The sequence below is a fragment of the Protomyctophum bolini genome, assembly GCF_963924005.1.
Source record: "Protomyctophum bolini genome assembly, chromosome: 14".
In the NCBI taxonomy this organism is placed as follows: Eukaryota; Metazoa; Chordata; class Actinopteri; order Myctophiformes; family Myctophidae; genus Protomyctophum; species Protomyctophum bolini.
The window spans coordinates 16,063,808-16,085,799 of record NC_137875.1 but is presented as its reverse complement, the minus strand read 5'-3'; the positions used below and the strand labels follow the sequence as shown (position 1 = coordinate 16,085,799).

Sequence of the window (21,992 nt, the reverse complement as noted above, 5' to 3'; positions counted from 1 at the left end):
ATAATCCCAAAGTTGCTTATAATAAGCAGACATGGCAATACTGGGTCACTTCCATGTGCATTTGTTATTTGTAGAAAATGGGAGGATAAAGTCACACCTACATGCAGCCTCCCCCTGAGGAACAGCAGCAAAGCATTATGGGCATTGTAGGAATTCAGCAATCCAGTCAACCCCTAGTCAAATACACAGACTTCATTATTTTTCTGGTCAAAGGGTGCAAATTTCAAATTGTGCTACTTTAATCTATTACAAATACCATTAACATTAAAATAAGATCAGGTTGTGTCAGGGGTGAAGTGGCCCTTTAAAAGCGAAGACCGTGGCTACTGCCTCCTAGCCCTAATCTTCCCCAATGCACACGCTGACTGACTGACACTACATCAAGCTGCTGCACACAGCCTGCAGGCTCCTCCACTATACTGCACACACAGTGCACAGCCCCAGTGCTCCTCCAGTAACCACTAGGCACACAGTGTAATGGAACACCCCCCCCCCCCCCCAGACTCGCCTCCTCGCCTGGAGAGCCAGATAAGAGATGACTAGAGGCTGATGATGAATCATCTCTACCCCCTGCATAGGCCATCCATCTCTGGGGAGCTGGCAGGCCGTGGCAGGCCAGGGGACCACACACACACACACACACACACACACACACACACACACACACGTGCACTATTCTGGACGTGTGCGCAAGGCATTTAGGCAGTGGTGGGAAAAGTAGCCTACTTGAGTAAAAGTATCGGGGTGCCCGCTGGTGGTCCATGAGGCGCATGCCACATATACTGTAGGAAAAAGGGAATATCCGCACTCTCTTGTATAAAGTTTGAGTTTCTTTTGTTTCATGAAAACACATGCAGCAGCAGTCCACCTAGAGAAACGAACACGTTTCAGGCACGCAGGCCAGCGTTTCAAACTCAATGGCCTGCGTGCCAAAACACGTTCGTTTCTCTAGGTGGACTGCTGGATATTCCTTTGCGGCTATTCCATTGATCTTCAAGAATCTGCACCCATCAGCTACTATCAACTTGACTCCCTGAGCAGAGTGCGCCTGCACCTATAACGGTTTTGTTGTTACATACTGTAGTGTATATACTGTAGGCTCTGGCCTGACGGTGTGCCGCGCGTTCAAGTCCCGTTCATGATGACCTTTGCTGCGTGTCTCTCCCCTTCGCTCTCTCTCTCCCTCTTTCCTGTCCATCTTCACATGATGCTATCAATGAAGGCAGAAAAGCCAAAAATAAATCTTAATAATGACCAAGAAATCACACCCGTGTGAAGTAAGTGGTGCAATATAGTATTGGCATCAAACTGTACTTAAAGTATACCAAAAGTATTCTCATTATGCAGAATGTCTCTTTTTCAAGTTTTCAAATGTATGAAATCTTTTGAAAATAGCAGATTTGCAAAGGCTTGAAATGAACGTTAGGATGGGATAAGTTACATCTGTGCTGTGTGTGCAGGGTGCCATAATTATGTTCTCACACAAAGGGAAAAAGAAGAAAGCAGCTAGTCCTGCATCTGTGTCACAATAACACTGCAAGGTTAAAAAGAAGACTTTCTCCTTTTACTGCCATGGAATTCCTTTTTAGCACACCACCACCACCAGCAGCACAACATAATTTATAGTCAAAAGAAGTCACCAACTTTAGAAGCAGAACTCTAGGTGGACTGCTGCTGGCACGGTGAAAAGTAAAGATTTACATTTAACCCATTTAGACCTGAGGACGATTATACCAATGTCTTCGAGACCCTGACAGTTTTCTGATAAACCTGCATGTTTCTATGTCAGTGATTTTCAAACTATTTCATTTAAAGTACATTTTAAGATTAAATAATTGCGCCGACCTTGAAAGGATGCTGGGATACTGTATGTGCTGCATTGGCTGGAGGCAGTTGCACTGATGGAGTCCTTATGGGCTGAAGCTGAACCCCTGTGCTACAAATGGCCTCAGGGTTTGCTGTTCTTTTTTTTTTAACAACCAAAAATACTTTTTACAACATTTAATGTGTGTGTGGGGAGCTATTGCCGATGGGACCGTTTCAGTAAACACATTGCATGCTCATAGTTATTAGCCAATATGTCAAAAGCAAAACGCCTTTAAAATGTCCTGCCAAATGACCTTGATATTGACATGCCAAAGTCAAAGAAAACAATGGGCCACGAAAACAGAAAAATAACAGTTGTAACGAAGGCTTTCACCTGGAGCTCCATATATGGAGACGATGGAGACATCTAGTGTGACATCAGGTTATTATAGAACTATCCATATATGGATATAGGCTGAGTGGCATCGTCATTGTGACAAGCATCCAGCTAAGAAAAGAAAAGCAGGAGCTCGCAACTCACTTTATGATGCTCCAAACTTTATTTAGCAAAAAAAAAAGACGACGTTTCAGACCTTATGGTCTTTGTCAAATATAGACGAGATAACAGGACATGACGTCTTATATCCATTGTGTGAACAAAATAGCCCCATCTGCCCCAAAATGGCCCCATCTGGTGACCTGGGGTGACACCAATAAATACATAGAACATGATTGATATCTCAATTCTGTATGATATGGATTAAATACATGATTCGCATGATTAGAGGCAAAGCCAAAGATTCTTTACTGTAACATGATTTGACGATTATATAAAAATAGAGAAAAGTAGAAAAAAAGTTTAAAAACATTTTGACAATATTGAAAGCAGCAAGTCAGTAGAACCCCAAATAGCCCCAAGGGCTATAAATGGTCTCCTTATTGTTCACGGTTTCTACAGTTTTGGCTCAGCACCAATGGAGGATGTGCGTTGCTTTTCTTACCCTGAAAGCATCCAGCATCTAAGCCTTATCTAAAGAGTGGGTATTTCCATTTAGAGTATAGAGGCTAGCAGCATTTGCTATACGCTCCTCGCGAGAGACTCCATTGCCCTCCGTACGAGACAGGATATTTGGCCTTACAACACAGATATTCTCAGCGATGTCTGGACTTACAAGTTACAAGTAACCCAGACATTGTTGTGATAGAAGTTTCGGCATCCCGGTTAACTTCTAATCGGACACTAGCAATAGTTCAGCACAGGACACCATACAGTAGATTTGTTCTATTTCTTTAGAACGAGAGTTGTAAGATTTGTCTTAAATCATGATTCTAATACATTCGTTAAAAGGGGTTATTAGGAGTAAGACATTTTGCATTCAGATGAAATAGATGGAATAGATGGAAGATCAGGCAGACAAATACAAAATCAGTAATCCCACTTCCAACCACAAATGCAACAATGACAGTTGTTTGCTGGAAACCATGCAGTGTTGATTTTGTTGACGAAGACTAAATATTATATTCTGAAATAAATGAACACTGAAACCATGGTAAGGAATGTGCATGACGCATCTGCTATAGACAGATGGATCAGCAGCCTGGAAGATACCCAGACGGCGACGAGAGGTCTCTGTTTCCCAAATTGGGAAACACTGAGATAAGATGACAGATATTGGTTGTACCTGCCTGTGTATGATGTAAGCCGATTCTACTCTATGGCTCTGAGACATGGACACTTTCAAAGAAATTATAGAGAAACGGTTGGATGGCACTTACACCAGCCTTCTAATGAGAGCGCAAAATCTGTCTGGCTCACCCATCGACTAATCTAATATACGGCAACCTTCCCCGTGTATCGTCTTCAAAGCAGACCAGAGGTTAGAAAACTGTCGTTCCCTGATGTCATCGCTAGGAGTAGGGACACATGCATCAGTGAGCAGGAACTGGGGATGGCAATGAAGGACCGGAAAGTCTGGCGTGGCATTGTGAAATCCATGCTCTCGACCGCGGTCGGAAAATGATGATGAGTCGTACAGAGGAGGTACTGTACCTACCTGTGTATGATGTGTCTCACACAGAGAGGAGGTACTGTACCTACCTGTGTATGATGTGTCTCACACAGAGAGGAGGTACTGTACCTAACTGTGTATGATGTGTCTCACACAGAGAGGAGGTACTGTACCTACCTGTGTATGATGTGTCTCACACAGAGAGGAGGTACTGTACCTACCTGTGTATGATGTGTCTCACACAGAGAGGAGGTACTGTACCTACCTGTGTATGATGTGTCTCACACAGAGAGGAGGTACTGTACCTACCTGTGTATGATGTGTCTCACACAGAGAGGAGGTACTGTACCTACCTGTGTATGATGTGCTGGCTCTGCAGGTAGTCCAGGGCCAGGGTCATCTCGCACAGGTAGAGCTTGACAGCGTCCTCGGTGAAGGTGACTCCCTGCTGCAGGTGGTATCGCAGGTCTCCTCCCAGCAGGAGGTCCACCACCATGAACATGTCCTCCTCGTCCTGGAAGGAGTACCTGGAACAAGGTCATAGGGCTCAGTCACGTGACCTTTGTTTTTGTTGGAAAGGACACTCAACAACAACCAGTGGTGGGGAAAAGTATTCCATTTTACTTGAGTAAAGGTATCGATAATGTAGAAGTGCTCTTGTTGCAGTAATAAGTCCAGAATTCAAAATGTACTTGAGTAGAAAAGTACAAAGGTATTGCCATGGCATTGAAATATAATTAAAGTACCAAAAGTAATAGTACTCGTTGTACAGAATGTTCCCTTTTCAAGTTTTCAAATGCATGAAAATCTTTTGAAAAGATCTACGAGTAGACGTAAAAGTAGGTACTGAAATTTGAAAATATTCCAGTAAAGTAGAAGTACCTTTTAAAAAGTAAATGTAATTAGTTACTTTCCACCACTGCACAAAACACACACACACAAACACACACACACACACACACGTGCTACATGCAGCGGCATCTCATGACACTACGAACAGCTGATTAAATCTGGCTTCCATATTTTGGGCGTGTCATTCATTATAATGTGTACAAAAATAGCAGATCTACAGTATAAGCTAACGAGTTGTGAGCTTGTAGATCTGCTATTTTTGAAAGGTTCCGAATAGGGCGTAAAGCTGCTATAAGCATATATGTCCACATTTTAACGACTTTGTTTTTTATAAATTTTTTGGTATTCAGAGAGCCAGCAATGAGTAAAACTCCCACAAATAATTTAGTCTCTGTAACACAATAGGGGCCACAATCAATTCAAAGATGTTCCTAGAAGCTTTGTCATTGGTCGAAAAAATCCGGTCGAAATGACTAACCAATCAGGAAGTAGACAGGCAAATCGACCAATGACAAAGCTTCTAGGAAAATCTTTGAATGCAGATTGTGGCCGCTAGATGTGTCACAAAGACTTTATGTGGGAGCGTTTTACCCATTGCTGGCTGTCTAAAAAAAAAAAAAAAAAAAAAAGCCATTACAAATGTGGCATGTTATTGATTATAGCAGCCTGTTTTGTGACATTTTCATTATGTTTTGTTTTTCTTTATGGTTTTATGATCTCAATTACACCCCGAAAAGCTGAACTTTGAACATTCAGTGAATTTTCTGTGTTTTCTCTGGGGTTTGGAAGCCTTTTGAGCTGCAATGAAAACAGGCAAAAAGTGAAAACAGTGACATCTGCTGGCAAATCCCATTGACATAATGGGATTTGCTGGCTCTTACAAACAGCAGGAAAATCAGAGCACTTGTTTGAGCAAGAAAACCCCAGACCACAGAAAAGTTACTGAATCTTAAAAGTTCAGGGTTTCTTGCGCATATGCATGACGTAAAAAAAAGCATATAGCCTGCATGCTAAAAAGGAAACAAACATGCATAGACATGTTTGTACAAACCCACACAAGGATAAACATTGCACGAGGCCATGTTCATGCATATAGCCACAAGACAACGTGTTGTAAACATGCATCATGTCTGCCCGGTACCTAAACATGAAACGGTTTTATAATCACCTCACATTATGCATGATGTCTATTTATGACCAAGTGTCAATGTATCCGAGAGCTGACGCGCACACATGCGCGTGTGTGTGTGTGTGCCTATAGCCTGGGAGAGCTCCGAACAGGCGCAGTGACAAATACCCGTCATTACCCAAAGACGCAACTTGTTTGAAAGAGCAAAGAGACTGATTACTGAAACCAAATTAAAGCTGGGAACGAGAGCCCCCCCCCTCCCCTTGATTGATGTGAGTTAATTGAAGATTTCTAGTGGTCCGCTGGAAGATTCTTGTCAATCAGGCTCACTAATCATGCACATCAAATTAAAACGGAGCCTCCTAATGTCCTGTGGGGGAGATAGGCGGTTCAAACACAAAAATCCCTGATCTGTAGGCACTGAGCGACAAAGTTCGAACCGCATGGGTGCAAAAAAAAACAAAACGATTCTTATGAAATAGGATCTAGTATCTCATCTAACAAAATAATTATAGCGCAACAATGGTTTCTTTATGGGCCTCCCACACAGAAAGATGTTCTCAATTCAGAGGCAGAGAACAAATTGATCCTCTTGTGATTTGTTTCTCTTTCATTCTTCACACTCGGTTTAATAATATGGCCGTTATTACCAAACCAATTCACCCCATCAAAGGTCTGAAAGTGGAGCGCCATTACTCGTCTTCATTGCCACAGGTTTGCCCCACACACCTCCAGGCTTTAGCCTACAACACTCGAGGGGGCAATGTGATTGGTTGTCACTAGGTGCAATTTCCTGCTTTTCTGTGAGCAATAAATGAGGCCAGTGTTTGAGAGAGAGGGAGAGGGAGAGAGAGAGAGCACCCAATCTCATCCGAAGATCAGCTCTGACTGAATCCCATTTCTTGTGCTGGTCCTTCTCGTCTCTTCAAAAGATAGCACGCACAATAATTGATGAAATGCTAAAAGAAAATTGAAGCAGATAAAGCAACTCCAGTGAACTCTAAATGCCGAATACCAAGGAGACGAGACCTTCAAAGGACATGGTATTTTCTCCCTGACTTATTAAGATCGGGGGAACGACAGACACTGAAATACAATTGCGAACTGCTGGAATATTCAGCAGCGATGAGTTCAGCTTCACAACTTGCCAAAGCCTTGTCGAGCGAGCAACCCCCCCCGACTCTTCCAAGCCCCCATATTTCCTCATACTGTATGATACCGTCGGGCCGATGCTGCAGGTCATCAGACCAGTGTCTTCCCGTTCAACCGAAACCAACCGTGGGAGACAACTCCATTAACCTCCAACAAAACACACCTGACCCGAGAGCTCTATAGCTTAGCCACGATACAAAGCGTCTCTATCGCCAGGTGGTGGCCCCACACAACACTCCCACACTGTGCTGCATGGCGCCATTCCCCGTGTTGTCACATTCTTATCGCCCCTCCTTCGACACCAATTGATTCCTGCATGGTATCCGGTTGACGGGTGAGCTCGCTCTGTGCCAGGCGGCCGTTCAGCGCCGTCTGACCAACCCAAGTCTTTGGCAGTCTCTGCTCCATTCTCTGTGTATACCTGAAGAAGAGACTGACTGACTGTCTGTCTGTCTGCAGCAGCATGTGGAAAACGGCCAGGCCAGCTCCAATCTTGGATCGTCACATTATGGCAAAAACAGAGAGGAAGGTTAGCCGGGCTGGAAAAAAGAAGTCCGGAGTTGGATGAAGTAATCAGGCCACACTGACAAATGAGTCCGGGGAGGTAGAGAGGAGGAGGAGGAGGAGTAAACAGTACTGCTGAGGAATAACGGAGAGAGAGATGGAAGAGAGATGGAAAGAAAGAGAACTGCTGCCTTGTTTTTGTATAGTCTGCAAAAGTTCCTCATGGCCTAGATCAGTGGTTCTCAAACTTTTTCATGTCAAGGACCTCCAAATTGACACCCCCCCCCCCCATTTAAATTTCAAGGACCCCCACACCGTCCCCAGTTTTACCTGAATTAGCCTACGGTCCCCCATTTCTATATCTCTGGGACCCCAATGTATATTGTAAAATCAAAGTTAATTTAACTCTGAGAGTGTCCAGTGATCCATTTGTACACTCTCAGAGTTACAGACCCATAAGGGTCCATTTGGTTCCAAACTATCACTTAGCTGGAGACCCCCCTGGAACCCCCTGGACCCCACTTTGGGAACCACTGGCCTAGATAAGACGGAATGAGCGTGAGGCTAATAGTGGCTATAGCACTGGCTGAATGACGATGATTTGATGACTCAATCACGGGACACGAAACAACCTCCGCTGAGGATTCTTGAGAGGTGGATGAGAGAGTCCAACCTCGGCCCCTCCAGACAAGACGCTGTCCCCTCCGGCTGGCCTCTTGAACACCTCGTCCTACACAAAAGTTACGCGCTTAACCCATTTAGGGCGGGATCGAACCCCTTTTGGTGTTTTTCTTTTTTAAAGCATTATGTTATACTGTACTTTAGCTATTTTTGACAAATCGTGAAAATGTGGCGCAAATCTTTGAATATATATTCTTTTGGAGCAAACGTTTTTAACAATTTAACAACTTATTTCAGATGGGAGTCGGCGGCCAATTACATTTACAATTTTTGGGGTCCTTGACATGAAATAGTTTGAGAACCACTGTTTTTTTTCCTGAAAACTGTCTGATTTAGAAGCCTTTTTTTCCTAAATGGCTTAAGTGGCGAGTCAGGTGTGGAGAGTTGCTCAACTGTGCGGTATAAAGCGAGCCGGGGGGGGGGGGAACGCCGTCCTGTATAGGTCGCACAGAGACGTGTTCTGCAAGAAAGGGACTCAAAAAGTATTTCGGGAATGATCTTGTGTGTTGTTTTTTTTTACTCATGAGTCATGAAAATCTGTTGAGGATAAACTGAAAGAGCAGGGCTTGTTATTATTGCTGACATGGAGGCGTGGAAGCTAATTTGTTTCCCTGTCACCCGAGGCCTTCTTCCATTCCATGCCGGAAATCAATATTCCTAATGGAGGCTGGACAGGACGGCACTCATCTCTCTCTCTCTCTCTCTCTCTCTCTCTCTCTCTCTGCCTGATGAAAGCGTGGCTAGTGAAACTGAAATGCACTCTACGAGCTGTCGCTGATGATGCATAATATTTGTGTTTTCAAAGCCCTTAAAATACACTTTAAGATGATCTCTGGAGCTTTCTGCAAAGCTTTAAACTCTTAACTGACACAAATGAGTGTGGCGACGATGACTTCACCTATACTGCTATAGCTGGAGTATCTCAGTTCCCACCACAGGTGCTATTAATTAACAAAAGATATGTTCCTATAGGTCGCCTCATAGGCTCAACCAGTATGTTATTTTTTTAAATAATAAATATTGTTCTATTCGGTATCGGCTACAACACAGAAATTGTGGTATCGGTATCGGATTGGGAACGAAAAAAGTGTATCGGGACATGATCCTCCCTAGTTCTAAGTGTTGTGTTCTTTGACAGAACCCTTTCCGGTAAGAGTATAAGTGTTCCAACTTGTCAGTGATTCAGAGTGATTTGTTACGACACACTGTAGGCCAGTGAATACATTTTTACCACTATAGGCTAATGTTTTACTTGTTACCCTGGTTGCTTCCAACCATGTGCGTACGTGTGCAAGTGTGTGGGGCGGAACCATTACTTTTCCCTGACAGTTGTTTTGGTGCATTCACCTCCCCCTCTCCGCCTCCGCTCAGACACCGTATCAATAAAATGACTCCTACTACAGTATGGCGTTTAGTGAAAGCCAGCAGTTTGTCACAAGTTTCACTCTTTTTGTTGTCGTCTGCGCTTGGGAATAGCTTCTAGGTAGCTTTCAAGAATCCCCCAGCTGGTACATTCAACATTGTAGCTCCATCAATAACGGACTGCGAGCGCCGGAATGCCAAAAATGCCAGGAATCATAAAGCCCTGTTTGAGATGATCCTATATGGATGCTGGCAACTCTCCAGTCTCCATGAGGAATTTGTGTTAGCGACACAACACACCCAAGCCGGCCAATTAAGCTCCCCATCGTTACAGAGAGAGCGAGGTGGACGATTGTGTGCCGAGTGCGGAGCTCTCATCATTCTTATCTCATTACCTGACAGGCCAAGACGTCACCTCGGCGAGCAGGTAAACAGAGCCGACAGTTTAGAGGCAGCGTATGCAGGTGCGCCGCATATACAGTAACAATGCTGTCGCGCACATTATGCTCACACGTGTCCACGTTGTGAACCGGGGCAGAAATAACAACCACGCTCTGCGGATCCGTGCCGTGAATTGATTTCCTTCATGTCTCTATACTCTCTATGGTGAGTTTCCGCTCTTCCACTCTCTTTTTGCACACTGAGTGACTGAGTGTCTACACAGCTGGGCAATTGGAGGAAGCTTTTATAAATCTTGTATCATGGGGTCTTACTCAAGTGTTTCCCAAAGTGATAACTAAATGATAGTTTGGAACCAAATGGACCCTTATGAGTCTGTAACTCTGAGAGTGTATATAAACGGAACAGTTATAGATTTTACAATATAAATTGGGGTCTCATCAAATGGGGGTCCATAGCCATGGTTGAGAATCACTGCTAGAGCCGGAAAAAACGTTCTCTTATGGGGGTCCTTGGCATATATATTTAAATGGTGGTCCGCAGGCTAATGAGTGTCATTTTGGGGGTCCTTGACATGAAAAAGTTTGGGAACCACTGGTCTAACGAATACAAAATTGCTGGTCTGCCATGAATATAGCCTTGTTCACTCAATGAGGCAATCATAATTCATATGCTGAGTATTCTCGGGTTACATCATATGGGGCCTAGATGGTCCCATCTTAAGGGATCAAGGGCTTCATGGGCTTTTGTGCTGACAAAGTGTGGCCGTCTCCCTGCGAATCGATGGCGTAAAGCTGCGAGTCCTCCGGGTCACCGGCTGGCTAATCCCTCAAGACAGGTTCTTCTAGCTGCAGAATCTGTCAACAGTGCCATTGCCTTAAACATGTAGCGTTGTTGTTAGTAGGAATAAACACAGAAGCACCCGGAAGGAAAGTGGACTTAAAAGAAGGGGAGGACCCAACCCGAGTTCCTATACAAAAAAAAGAGGCGACATCCCCAGAGGCAAAAACAAAAGGGAATACAAATATTTGTTCCTTTTTTACCGAATGGGTTCCCCAGAATGATGGGAGATGTGGCTTGACACTCTCACACGCTCTTCACTGTGCAGGTTTCTTATGCAGCAAGAGGGGCATATATACGGTATGGGGTAAGAAAGATATGGAGTTCTAGAAGCCAGAATAAGGAACAATCCCCGTCCGGGGTTGGACATCTGGATCATTGTTGTTCTGAGAAGTTGCAGGAAAAGAAACCCAGTCCCCCTCCTCCTATTTGCATATAATATAAGCTGAGCAGTCCACTTACTGAGTGTCCCTTTTAAAGTCGACTTACAGAGGCAGAGCAAAAGGATTGTGAAATGCAGACGAAGTGAAGCGCTGCCTGCCTGCCTCCCACCTGGCTGTAATGATGCTGCTTAGCGTCTTTGTCATCAATGGAGCTTTTGAAGCAGCAAAAGGAAGAGAAGGGGATAGAGAGCAGAATGCGAGAGAAGAGAACGAGCCGAAAGCCCATGGTACTGTAGACCAGAGCAGATTTTGGCAGCCATATATATACAGTATATGCAGGCCCCCTACAGGGAATTCTACTATCGAATAAATGCACAGACCGTTACTACTGGGCTCATTAAAATGCCTTCTGCTTGTTCTGGTTGACTGGCTCCTCTCCTCAGCAGGCTCACTCTTTAGAACTTTTGATCAGCCGCAAAGCAACTTGTGGAAGAAATATCCGTGCGGTCTTAATAGTGCTACAGGGATGAGTTGCAATGTTTGAACACCGCAGTCTCGGAAATCAGAGTTGCATATTTCATGTCTATCTTTCTGTCTGTCTGTCCATCTATCTATCAAATATTCGTTATAATTATGGACCAGTAGAACATTCAAAAGTTCATTAGGGCCGTAATGCACGTCCCTAAATACTGCAGTGAGTAATTTGGTGCACGATTTGGCTCGTCTGCTCGCAAAATTTCTACCTAGGCGATAACAAAATACTCTTGCGCCGATTACTCAAGACGAGGCTGACACATGCAGTATCGCCTCCCAATTATAGTGGAGTTAAAGCGCCTGGTGTAATATAATGTGTGAATGCCACGTCAGGCAGGCAGGCCCCCCCCCCAATTACATTTAGAATGTGTGCCCTGAGCACAGGAGGAGATTGTTAAATAAAGACAGCGCCTTCCTTCCGTTCACCCACATACGAGCACGCCAGGGAGGAGTGAGGTTATTTCAAATCATAGTAATTATCAAATATGTGCTGCATGGACTGATCCGGGTCCTTAATGAATATCCCACCAGTTATACTGTATCTCCCATGGAAATTAATTGCAGTTAGCTACCTGTCAAAACGAAACGCACCCACGACAAATGGAAGAATCATTTGGTGAGGGGATGCAATGTCAGTCACACTTCAATATACCAGTGGCTCCCAAACGTTTTAGCCCCGTGACCCAAAGGAGAAATTAGTTTGTTTGCCGGGGCCTCAAACTAGTGAAAATATAACCAATCTACAAGCTCACAACGCGTCGATTTGCGTCACGTTGTGCAGCTTGTACACGCATCTATTTTCACTACTACTTAAACAATAATTGTTTTCTAGTTTTATGGAATTCTCTGTGTCGCCTTTTGCGTTTAACCACTTTAACCATTATTTTAAACATATTCTTTTTGAAAAAATCTAGATCCCAAATCTTTGGGAATTAACAACGTATTTTCAGTTGGAAGTCCGCGGCCAATTACATATCATTTTGGAGGTCCTTGACATGACATTTTTTGAGAACAACTGATATAGAAACATATATGTTGTTTTTCTTCAGAAAACTGTTATGATTTAGAAGACATTTGTAGAAGCTTATCCTCAGTCCTAAATGGGTTAAGAATGAGTCGGCTAACTTCAGAAGCTCTCACAACGACACAAACAGCCAGCATACACAACAAGCAGACACAAACCCACAAACGTGCACACACACACACACACACACACACACACACACACACACACACAGTCAGGCAGTGCAGACCACATGCATGCATAGAAATGTGTAAAAAAAGTGATAAAAACATGGGATAGTCACCAGAGATTTACTAAAAAAACATGTTCAATTTCCTGTAGGATCTCAAGCTCTCTAAAGACGTTTCGGACCTCATCTCGCTCTATGCACTGCTGCTTGTTCATGTACTTCATAGCGTACATCTTCTCTGTGTCTCGTTTCTGGACGATGCACACCTACAGAGAGAGAGAGAGAGAGAGACACACACACACACACACACACACACACACACACACACGCATACACACGCACGCAGGCACACAAGAGCAGAGAGAGACAAGAGAGAGATGGTAGTTAGCGTACGTATAACAAGTAACACAACAGAAACTGTATGCACAGTACACACATACACACACACACTCTCACACACACACACACACACACACACACACAGGTGTGCACGCACACACGCACAAACGCACACACACACACACACACACACACACACACACACACACACACACATTTTAATCATTTATTTATGTCCACATAAGAGATACTACAAGGACACACATATTTACAAGGTGCTGTGTAGAATGCAATCAGCAAATCCCAGACAAATACCCACACAACCTTCAGGGGTACAAGTAACAGCGTCTTTGCCCTATTTGGCATCTGCTACCGATAGTAGAAGAGATTGTACAGAATTATTCAAGCCGTTTAGCTGCTTTTTTTGGCATCCCAAGTTGTTGGAAGTCTCTTACAACCAAACTATGTACATGTCCTATAGGCTGCCAAAGATAAACACAAGTACATTGCACCTATAGCCTAGCTCTGATAGACTGGAGGAGCGGCTGGTATTTAATGACTTTGGTCATAAAGGCTTCCTCTAAGCTAGAATCAAAGGTGCAGGCCACTTCAAGAATGAAAACTGATCTGTTCTCGTCATTGACCACAACAACATCTGGTGTGTTAGCAGAGAGATGTGCAAAGATTTCAGGATTTTCAGTACAGTAGAGTTGAAACATGGAAGGTTTGACACAGGAATGTTTGTACATTCTCACAGACAGTGTGAAATGTTTAGATATGTCCTTTGTTATGAGATCAACTATTCTGTCGTGGCGTGCTATGTAAAGCCCTTTATAGGCATAACAGCCATTCAGAATGTGTGACATAGTTTCTGTAACAAGCCCTGTGGTGTGATGCAAGCAATGAGGCGCATCGCACACACACACACACACACACACACACACACACACACACACACACACACACACACACACACACACACACACACACACACACACACACACACACACATACATGTATTACGATCAGCAACACGGCAGCACATCAAACTCAAGTGAAATTGTTAATACAGGACTTGTAGTCATCACTAATCTGAGTACGTCTTCCACCTCTGTGCACGCAGTCTCTCTCACACTCACACGCACATGCACGCACATACACACAAACAGGGACAGAATGAGAGCACCACTGATCTAGGCCAGTGCAGTGAATTATGGGTACTGGTTGTTGGCACCACCATGTCAGAGGGACATGTAGCATTACATCATTCCAAGAAGAGTCTAAAAATATTCCCCAAAAAACCTGGCCTGTAAACTGCTCTGTAAAAAATCAGAGTTCACCGTAGATTTTTGATTTGATTTTAGTCGATTTAACGCAGTCAATCATCAGCGTAAAAACATATATGAGCCGGCAGGCAGCGATACTGTATATATACAGTATACCATCAGCCCTACGGACATTTGTGGCAGAAGCTCTCGCAAACACAAGTTCATCATTTATTCATTAATGATGGCGGTTTTGTCCGGGAAGTGGCCGTGAATGGTCGGTCAATGGTGGGCGGGCCCGGGACAGCCTAGATTGATGTCAGAGTCATTACCGTAACGCTACTATATCATCCAATCCAGACGTGAGATCGATCGTGTGTCATTTGATTCCATCCAACATCAATGAAATGTGGTTTTGTTACTGCTGTTGCTTATCCGTCAGGAAGATCCATGACACAGGATATACAGTAAAAGATACTTTATTTGCATGTTCTCCCCGTGTCCCCTAGGGTAGCTGGTACCCTCACAAAAAACATGCAGTAATCCTGGTCTCTAAAATGCCTCCCCCTGGCCAGCCGGGGCGCCTGATGGAGGGGAAAGGAACTTGTTGGAATAACATGTTCCTTCCAACCCCCCCCCCCCCCCCCCCCCCCCGTCAGGTGTAAAGGAGCAACTTGGACACTCAGGCATGAAGGAAGCATGAGTTCAAGTCCGTTGCTCTCCCCATGTCCCCCATATATGGGGACTAGGTTGGCGGAGGGTGTGTAGAGCCCAGGATTAGATAATTGACACAGGGGTGAAAAATGGGTTACAAAATCGTGGGATAAAAATAAAATATAAAAAATATATACTGTTCATTTACCTCTGAAGAGTGTATAAATGTCACCAAAAGAAAATCTGAATACAATTAAGCTTTCCTTCAAACGTAAAATAAATGATCAGGTCAGGAGAAAGAAAAGTTGCAGTATAAGCGCCCATTCGGAAGAAAAAAACCAAACTCTCGCACCATGAATACAAAAAGGAGTGAATAAATAACCTCCCTTCTTCTCTACATTCAAAGTACCACACAGCAGGGACCAAATCAAAGCAGCTGCTGTGGCGCTAAACAGATTCCCCTGCAGGTGCCTGAGGCAGAGTGTCTGACCAGCAGTAAATGTTACAGCGACTCTCTCCTACCGCTACAAGACCCAGGCTCCACTTCAATTATAGTCCACCAGTAGCTCATCTGGTTCACTCTTTACAGCCAGAGAGAAGACTATACTGTACTTTACAGGTTATATCAGGCACATATACTGCAAAGAATAATGAGCTCTATTGGCATGCTTGCAAAGAAAAAAAAAAGGCTTGAGACAAGCTCTCAAAACCAAGTCTCATCCTTCTCTTGATGAATAGTTTAAGACAGTGTTTGTTATATTATGTATTCGAACAAAGGTAGGAGCGCACACCAGTAGTGGGGAGGTGCTGACCGCAGGAGATAAAACTGACTGAAAAAGGAGAGAGGCCGCACAGCTCATAGTCACGATGCCATCAATTTTTTGAGTTGCCTTCTTCAGGGAATGTTATATTATGTATGACGACGTGGTCATCAATATTTAATTTAATTTAACTTCTTGATTGACACGTTTGACCACCAAATTGCACCATATGGCAGACATAGGGTTATAGATAAGTTTCTAGATCTTTACGTTGTTTACTTTACGATTTGACGATACAGTGTATCGCGTCACTATGGACAGAGTGACATACTGTACAATTGTACGTACCTATACATAGGATTGTCCCGATATCGGGGCCGATCACATCATTTTCAAATGATTGGAATCTGAAAAAATACCTGATCGGGACATCCCTAGTATCAATATTATATCCATATCATGATATTAGACTGGATATTGCCTGTCTCTGTTTCTGTGCCTGCCATAGAAACGTAGGTTTTTCTCAAAACTGTCATGATTTAGTAGACATATTTGGTATAGAGGTCTTGTATTTTTTCCTCTCTCTTGACTTGAACTCCGTCAACATTGTTCTAGCGCAGTGCAGATGGTGCAAGCTGTCCCGTATGGCTGAGAGCAGGCAAGAGAAAGTGGGTCTGTGTCGAGATATACGGTACAGCAATACTGTACTGTACCAGGACCGTAGGGGATAAGGGAGGGCCAGGAGCGCTATACTGTCACCATGACAAGAGCGTGTGTGTGTGTGTGTGTGTGTGTGTGTGTGTGTGTGTGTGTGTGTGTGTGTGTGATATAACCTCATTGTCAGCTCTGTAGCAGTGGCCGGCAAACTTCCCCTATAGGGTAGGTATACCCTCTCAAAAAACATGCAGTAGTCCTAGTCTCTATACTGCCTCCCCCTGGCCAGCCAGGGCACCATGATGGAGGGGAAAGGATCTGGTCGGAATTACGTGTTCCTTCCACGCGCTGGTATGTCCAACTGGGGGAACCTTCCCCCCCTGTCAGGTGAAAAGAAGCGGCTTGGACTCCCCATACATATAGATAGAAGGGAGCATGAGGGCAGTCTGTTGCTCTCCCCAGGTTGGCAGAGGGAGTGCCCAGGATTACATTAGACAATTTACACTGGGTGGAAAAAATGGGTTGCGGCCTGGGCCGTGGCTCAGCGGTCCAGGCACCTTGGCTGGTAATCCAGTCTGGCAGTGTGCCGGAAGTGGGGAGGAGGCTCCACTTCCGCTTTATATTTTACTCATGATAGCTTTTCCATTGCTCCAGACTGTATGACAGAAGCATTTGGAAATTGCGAGTGGCAAGGCAACGCGAGACTGTCCTCTGTGTAACGCGTCTCTTCATCAATGAGGAAGAGCTGCTCTGTGATGAGCATGAAGCTTGTCACAAAACTGACAAGAAGGTGGAGAGGATAGGAGAGGGGTCCGGGAAGAATGCCAGACAGTGGAAAATAAAGAGAGAGAGAGGCATGCGCTGGTTGCTTGGAGCGCTTTGGAGAGAAAAGCACGAACACAATTAGAGATAGCGTTTTAGAAAGCTGCAGGTAATCGATCTCCTCTTGTCACATTACAAGAAATGTCCACTTTAACAACTCATCTGATGGTTGTATTCTGTATTCCTTGTGAGAAATATTCGCACGTCCACTTAGCTCAGAGGCAGGTGCATGCGTTGGAGGACAGTAACAAATGAACCAATCATGAAGAAAGATATCACACACACACACACACACACACACACACACACCGCTCTTGCTCAGCAGCATCAGTTTGTTTCAAGCATTGACAGAGTGTCTTGTATTGGTTAATGGAGTGCCACAATTTTTGTATTTTTCCAGTTTTTCATGTGTCTATGAGGTGAGTCAGGTGACAGTACTTCATTAGACACCCTGGAGTCGTTTTTATGTACAATGATGTACTCCCTTTGTATTTAGGGTTTCTTCCTAACAGTCAAACGTGCCAATGAAAAAAACAGTAATATAGTGACATCACATTATCAGCCCCTCCCCTAACCCCTCCCCCTTTATCATACAACTACAGCTGTGGGTGCAGCAAGTTCAGGTGGATCACCAACCATCACCACCCACCAGGCAAACCAGGCATACTTAATGAACTGGTGGGGGTGCCCACATAAGAACGACATTTAAAAAAATACTGTACACCTTTTTGAAAAACTTCTTCCTCCTTATATAACAATAAGACCTGATGATCATGTTTTAGGGTGGAAAAAAGTCATGGCACTCTATCTTTAAGATGATCGGGACAACTCTAGTTTAGGCCCATCTGTGACCACCCTCTTCACCGTAGCTCCGGGACATGGTTGGTCACATATTGCATTGCCATCCAGAATTGGGGGTGACTGTTTGACTGTGTGACTGTTTGACTGTGTGACTCTGTCTGTGTGTTCGTTTGAGCACAGAATGTGCTCATATGATGTGCGATTTTTGTTTTTGAATGTGCCAAATCACAAGTTGTCTCAAAACACTTTACATAACCTATACTGATAGGTATAGTCCAAAATCTATAATACTAAGCATTTAAAGTATGAGGTATAAATGAAGTACGGCAGCCATGTGTTCATAAAACAGAAAGATTGGGTATTGGGTAAGACTGACGTTATGTATCTTTCAGGACCTTTCACTGCTTCGTCTCAACCATTACTCAATGGCTCTGGTCCCAGCCACCGCGGTGGATATTTTGACATTCCGTTTTTTTTTTTTTTTTATGTTGCCACTACTGTTGGAGCAGCCATGAACTACACAGGTTCATCTCGATGTTCTGGGCATCTTTGTAATGTTAGTGTTAGTAAAAAGCAGGTAAAAGAGTAACGTTTGAGGCAGACTAACATCAGTCACTCTGCCGTTCACTGTAGTAGAAGAGGTGCGCCTGGTGAGGGTTTAAACCCTGCAGCTGTGTCGAGTTCGCCTACAGGAAATACGTAAGCTGCGACCATGAGACCCGTTTCTGAATTCGTCTATATGGAGCTGGCCTGTTCTGACATCACACTGATGTCTGCATAGACTCCATATTTGGGCATGCCTGACAAATAACTCCATATGGGCATAAAAGGGACACAGGAATGCATTTCCAACTTGCATCATTCCAAGTAGGCCAGTGCCCAACGGACACCGCTGCACAGGCTCCAACGCATAATATCTGGGTGGGGCATGCATTTCCAACGTGCATCGTTCCAAGTAGGCCAGTGCCCAACGGGCACCGCTGTAGAGGCCCCACGGGCACCGCTCTAGCCTATAGAAAAGATAAGATAAGGTGTTATTCTACAGAGGTTTTCTGACAGCCTGTGCCAAATTTAACTTGAGTGCATTGCTGAGCGGCTGCTGATCGGGAGCATGAATTAAATGCTGTGTTAAGAAGAAAGACAGAGCCCACAATCTCTCAATCTCTCTGTGTGTGGTGCACATGTCGTATAGGTGACCGCTGTGGTCTCTGTGTCTTTGTCTTTTTGTCTGTGTGTGTGTGGGGTATGGTGTGTTTGTGTTTGTGTGTGTGTGTGTGTGTGTGTGTGTGTGTGTGTGTGTGTGTGTGTGTGTGTGTGTGTGTGTGTGTGTGTGTGTGTGTGTGTGTGTGTGTGTGTGTGTGTGTGTGTGTGTGTGTGCGCGGTATGGTGTGTGTGTGCGCGGTATGGTGTGTTTGTGTCTCTGTCAACACAGAATGTGCAGAATTGTAATTCAGCGGTGTCACATTACCGCAAGCTCTCCCTCTACTAATGGATCCCACGGGTCGGAAGACTCGGAACAGACAGATTGTACCCTATTGTTCCTACTGGCCAGTTCCACAACTATAGCCTCACTGACACGACATATCACATAGCCTGGAGGATGGTGAATCTGAGGTTATGTATATATATTCACATCGTTGTCATTGGACATTTTGAACAGCTGATATATTAGCACAAAATATTTGATGCTGATCAGTGTAGTAGTTTTGCAAGATTATCTCCGGACGGACGGGGGGCAAAACCATTAATCTCTCATGCTCTGTCAAACCTCACCCCTATCTTATTTCAAATCCTCTTCAGTAGTCCAGAAAGAGAAAGAACTTTATTCATATATTCATAGAGCACATTAGCAAATCCCTGCATGCATAAGATCTGTGGGGTATAATAAGGCTGATGATAGAATTAAATAAATATATGTGACAGTTAAGTCAAACTTTGAGATATATTTTCTGTGGCTATTTTGCATACGAATGGAAGTGTTTTCACCTTTTTACCACAGATGGAGATACATGGAGAATCATGGTTATTGGCTCTGTGTCCTGGCTTAGGACATTAAGACCTGGAAAGCATCTGTGTCGCCTTAGCTTTTATACCACCTGTCTTTAACCATTATTTTAAACTTTAGCTATTGTAAAAGAACCAATGCTCATCTGCTGAAAAAACTAAAAGGGTAATGGGAAAATAATCCAAATATGTATTGCAAGCTTTCGGTCAACAATCTTCAGGAAGCTCCGCATCCTGAAGATATTTTTTCCATTAACCTTTTATAGCTTTTGAAAAATAGCTCATAGAAAAATAGCATGTAGATCTGCAATTTTGGAGAAATCATGAAAATAATATGTGCAAATCTTTGAATATAATTATTTCACAGCATTTTAAGACCGTTCTTACCCATATCTTTGCTTTTTTTGGTCAATTACATATACTTTTTGGGGTCCTTGACATGAAATAGTTTGAGCACAACTGAACATAGGGTTTTCAGAAAACTGTCAGGATTTACAAGACTTTTTGTAGAATCTGGTCTCGGGTCTTAATGGCTTATTAGGACAGAGGCACTGGACGGAGAGCTGTGGCTTCAGGGACTCCATCTCTCTGAGCAGTAATATGCTCCAAACCCATCTATAATTAATTCAGACAGATTTATTTCCAAAATGGTAATGACCTGGGGGGGGGGCACAGAGTCCTAAGTGATATGGTACCACTGGCTAGGTTATCATTGCTAACGGAACACCTGCTCTCCCAAACCAAAATTTGGGTACATTAGCGGAAGGTCAATTTGTTTTGTAATGGGAAGGGACAGATCGCTACCGGCCGGCCGGCCGGCCCTCTCTTTGTGCCAAGAGATTTTGTCATTGACCGTTCACGTTCACGTCCCACAATTAAACGACAGGTGCTGTAGTCCGGCAGCCGAGGTGGACGGTAGGGATGTTGAAAAAAGTCGAAAATCTACTTGATTTTCGACTCATGCTCACCGCGACTCAAAAACGTATGAGTCGAAAAATCGCAACAAAAAAATAAAAATGAAAAAAATGGGGAAGAATCGATCGACACGTCGATTTGCGGCCTCGACTTATCGATTTGCCAAATATGAGTAGTTTGGCATCCCTAGTGGACGGGTGGGAAATGTCTTTTTTATTGGCCTAAAATATTGTCTACATTCATGAATCCACTTGCTGACCGGCTGTCAGTATTGGGCAATTTTTTTAAATTAACATCCTATGGCAGGCAAAAATGTCAAACTTTCCTTTTGCTTTAAGTAGCATGTGACATGTCAAACTAGGGGGTTTTCATGATTCAGCACATTTTGGGCACATTTGAGCAAGTGGCTATGGCTGCTTTTAGCCCAAGGAGTGTATTTTGTGCAAAACTAATGCTTGGAATGGATTTAGAATCCATGACAATGAGTGTCACAAGAAACCCCTATAAAGAAAATCCCAATACTGAGTGACCGGTCAGCAAGTGGATGCATGAATGTATAGACAATATTTTAGGCCAATAGAAAATACTATACCAAATTTCCCACTTTAAACAAAAGGAGCCTGTCGGCTGCCGGACTAAGTAGTAGCCTTGCCGAGCCATGAGGCCCATAGGGCAGGAGCCTATCTCCTGTTTCTGTAGCGTGAGGAAGCTTGATGTACAAGTACACCCCCTGGACATGACGCTAGTATGTCGCAGGGACTTACCCCCAATCCAACCCTTGATGCTGAGTGTCAACTGGGTCCCATTTCTTTTAGAGTCTTTGGTATGACCCGGCTGGGGATCGAACCCCGACCTCTCAGTCTCAGGGCGGACACTCTAACCACAAGGCCACTGAGCTGGTACAGGCCACCAGACTACTGCTGGACAAAGAAA

General features: G+C 44.0%; 1 protein-coding gene across 1 annotated transcript in view; it reads right to left on the bottom strand.

Moving 5' to 3' along the window:
- Positions 1 to 21,992, bottom strand: part of stk32c (serine/threonine kinase 32C) — a 110,443-nt gene that overhangs the window by 33,667 nt on the left and 54,784 nt on the right. The window contains exons 3-4 of the mRNA XM_080781792.1: positions 12,959 to 13,110; positions 4,169 to 4,342 (exon numbers count right to left, since the gene is read on the bottom strand). Coding sequence (XP_080637918.1) covers positions 4,169 to 4,342; positions 12,959 to 13,110 — 326 coding nt within the window. The remainder of the gene's footprint in view (positions 1 to 4,168; positions 4,343 to 12,958; positions 13,111 to 21,992) is intronic.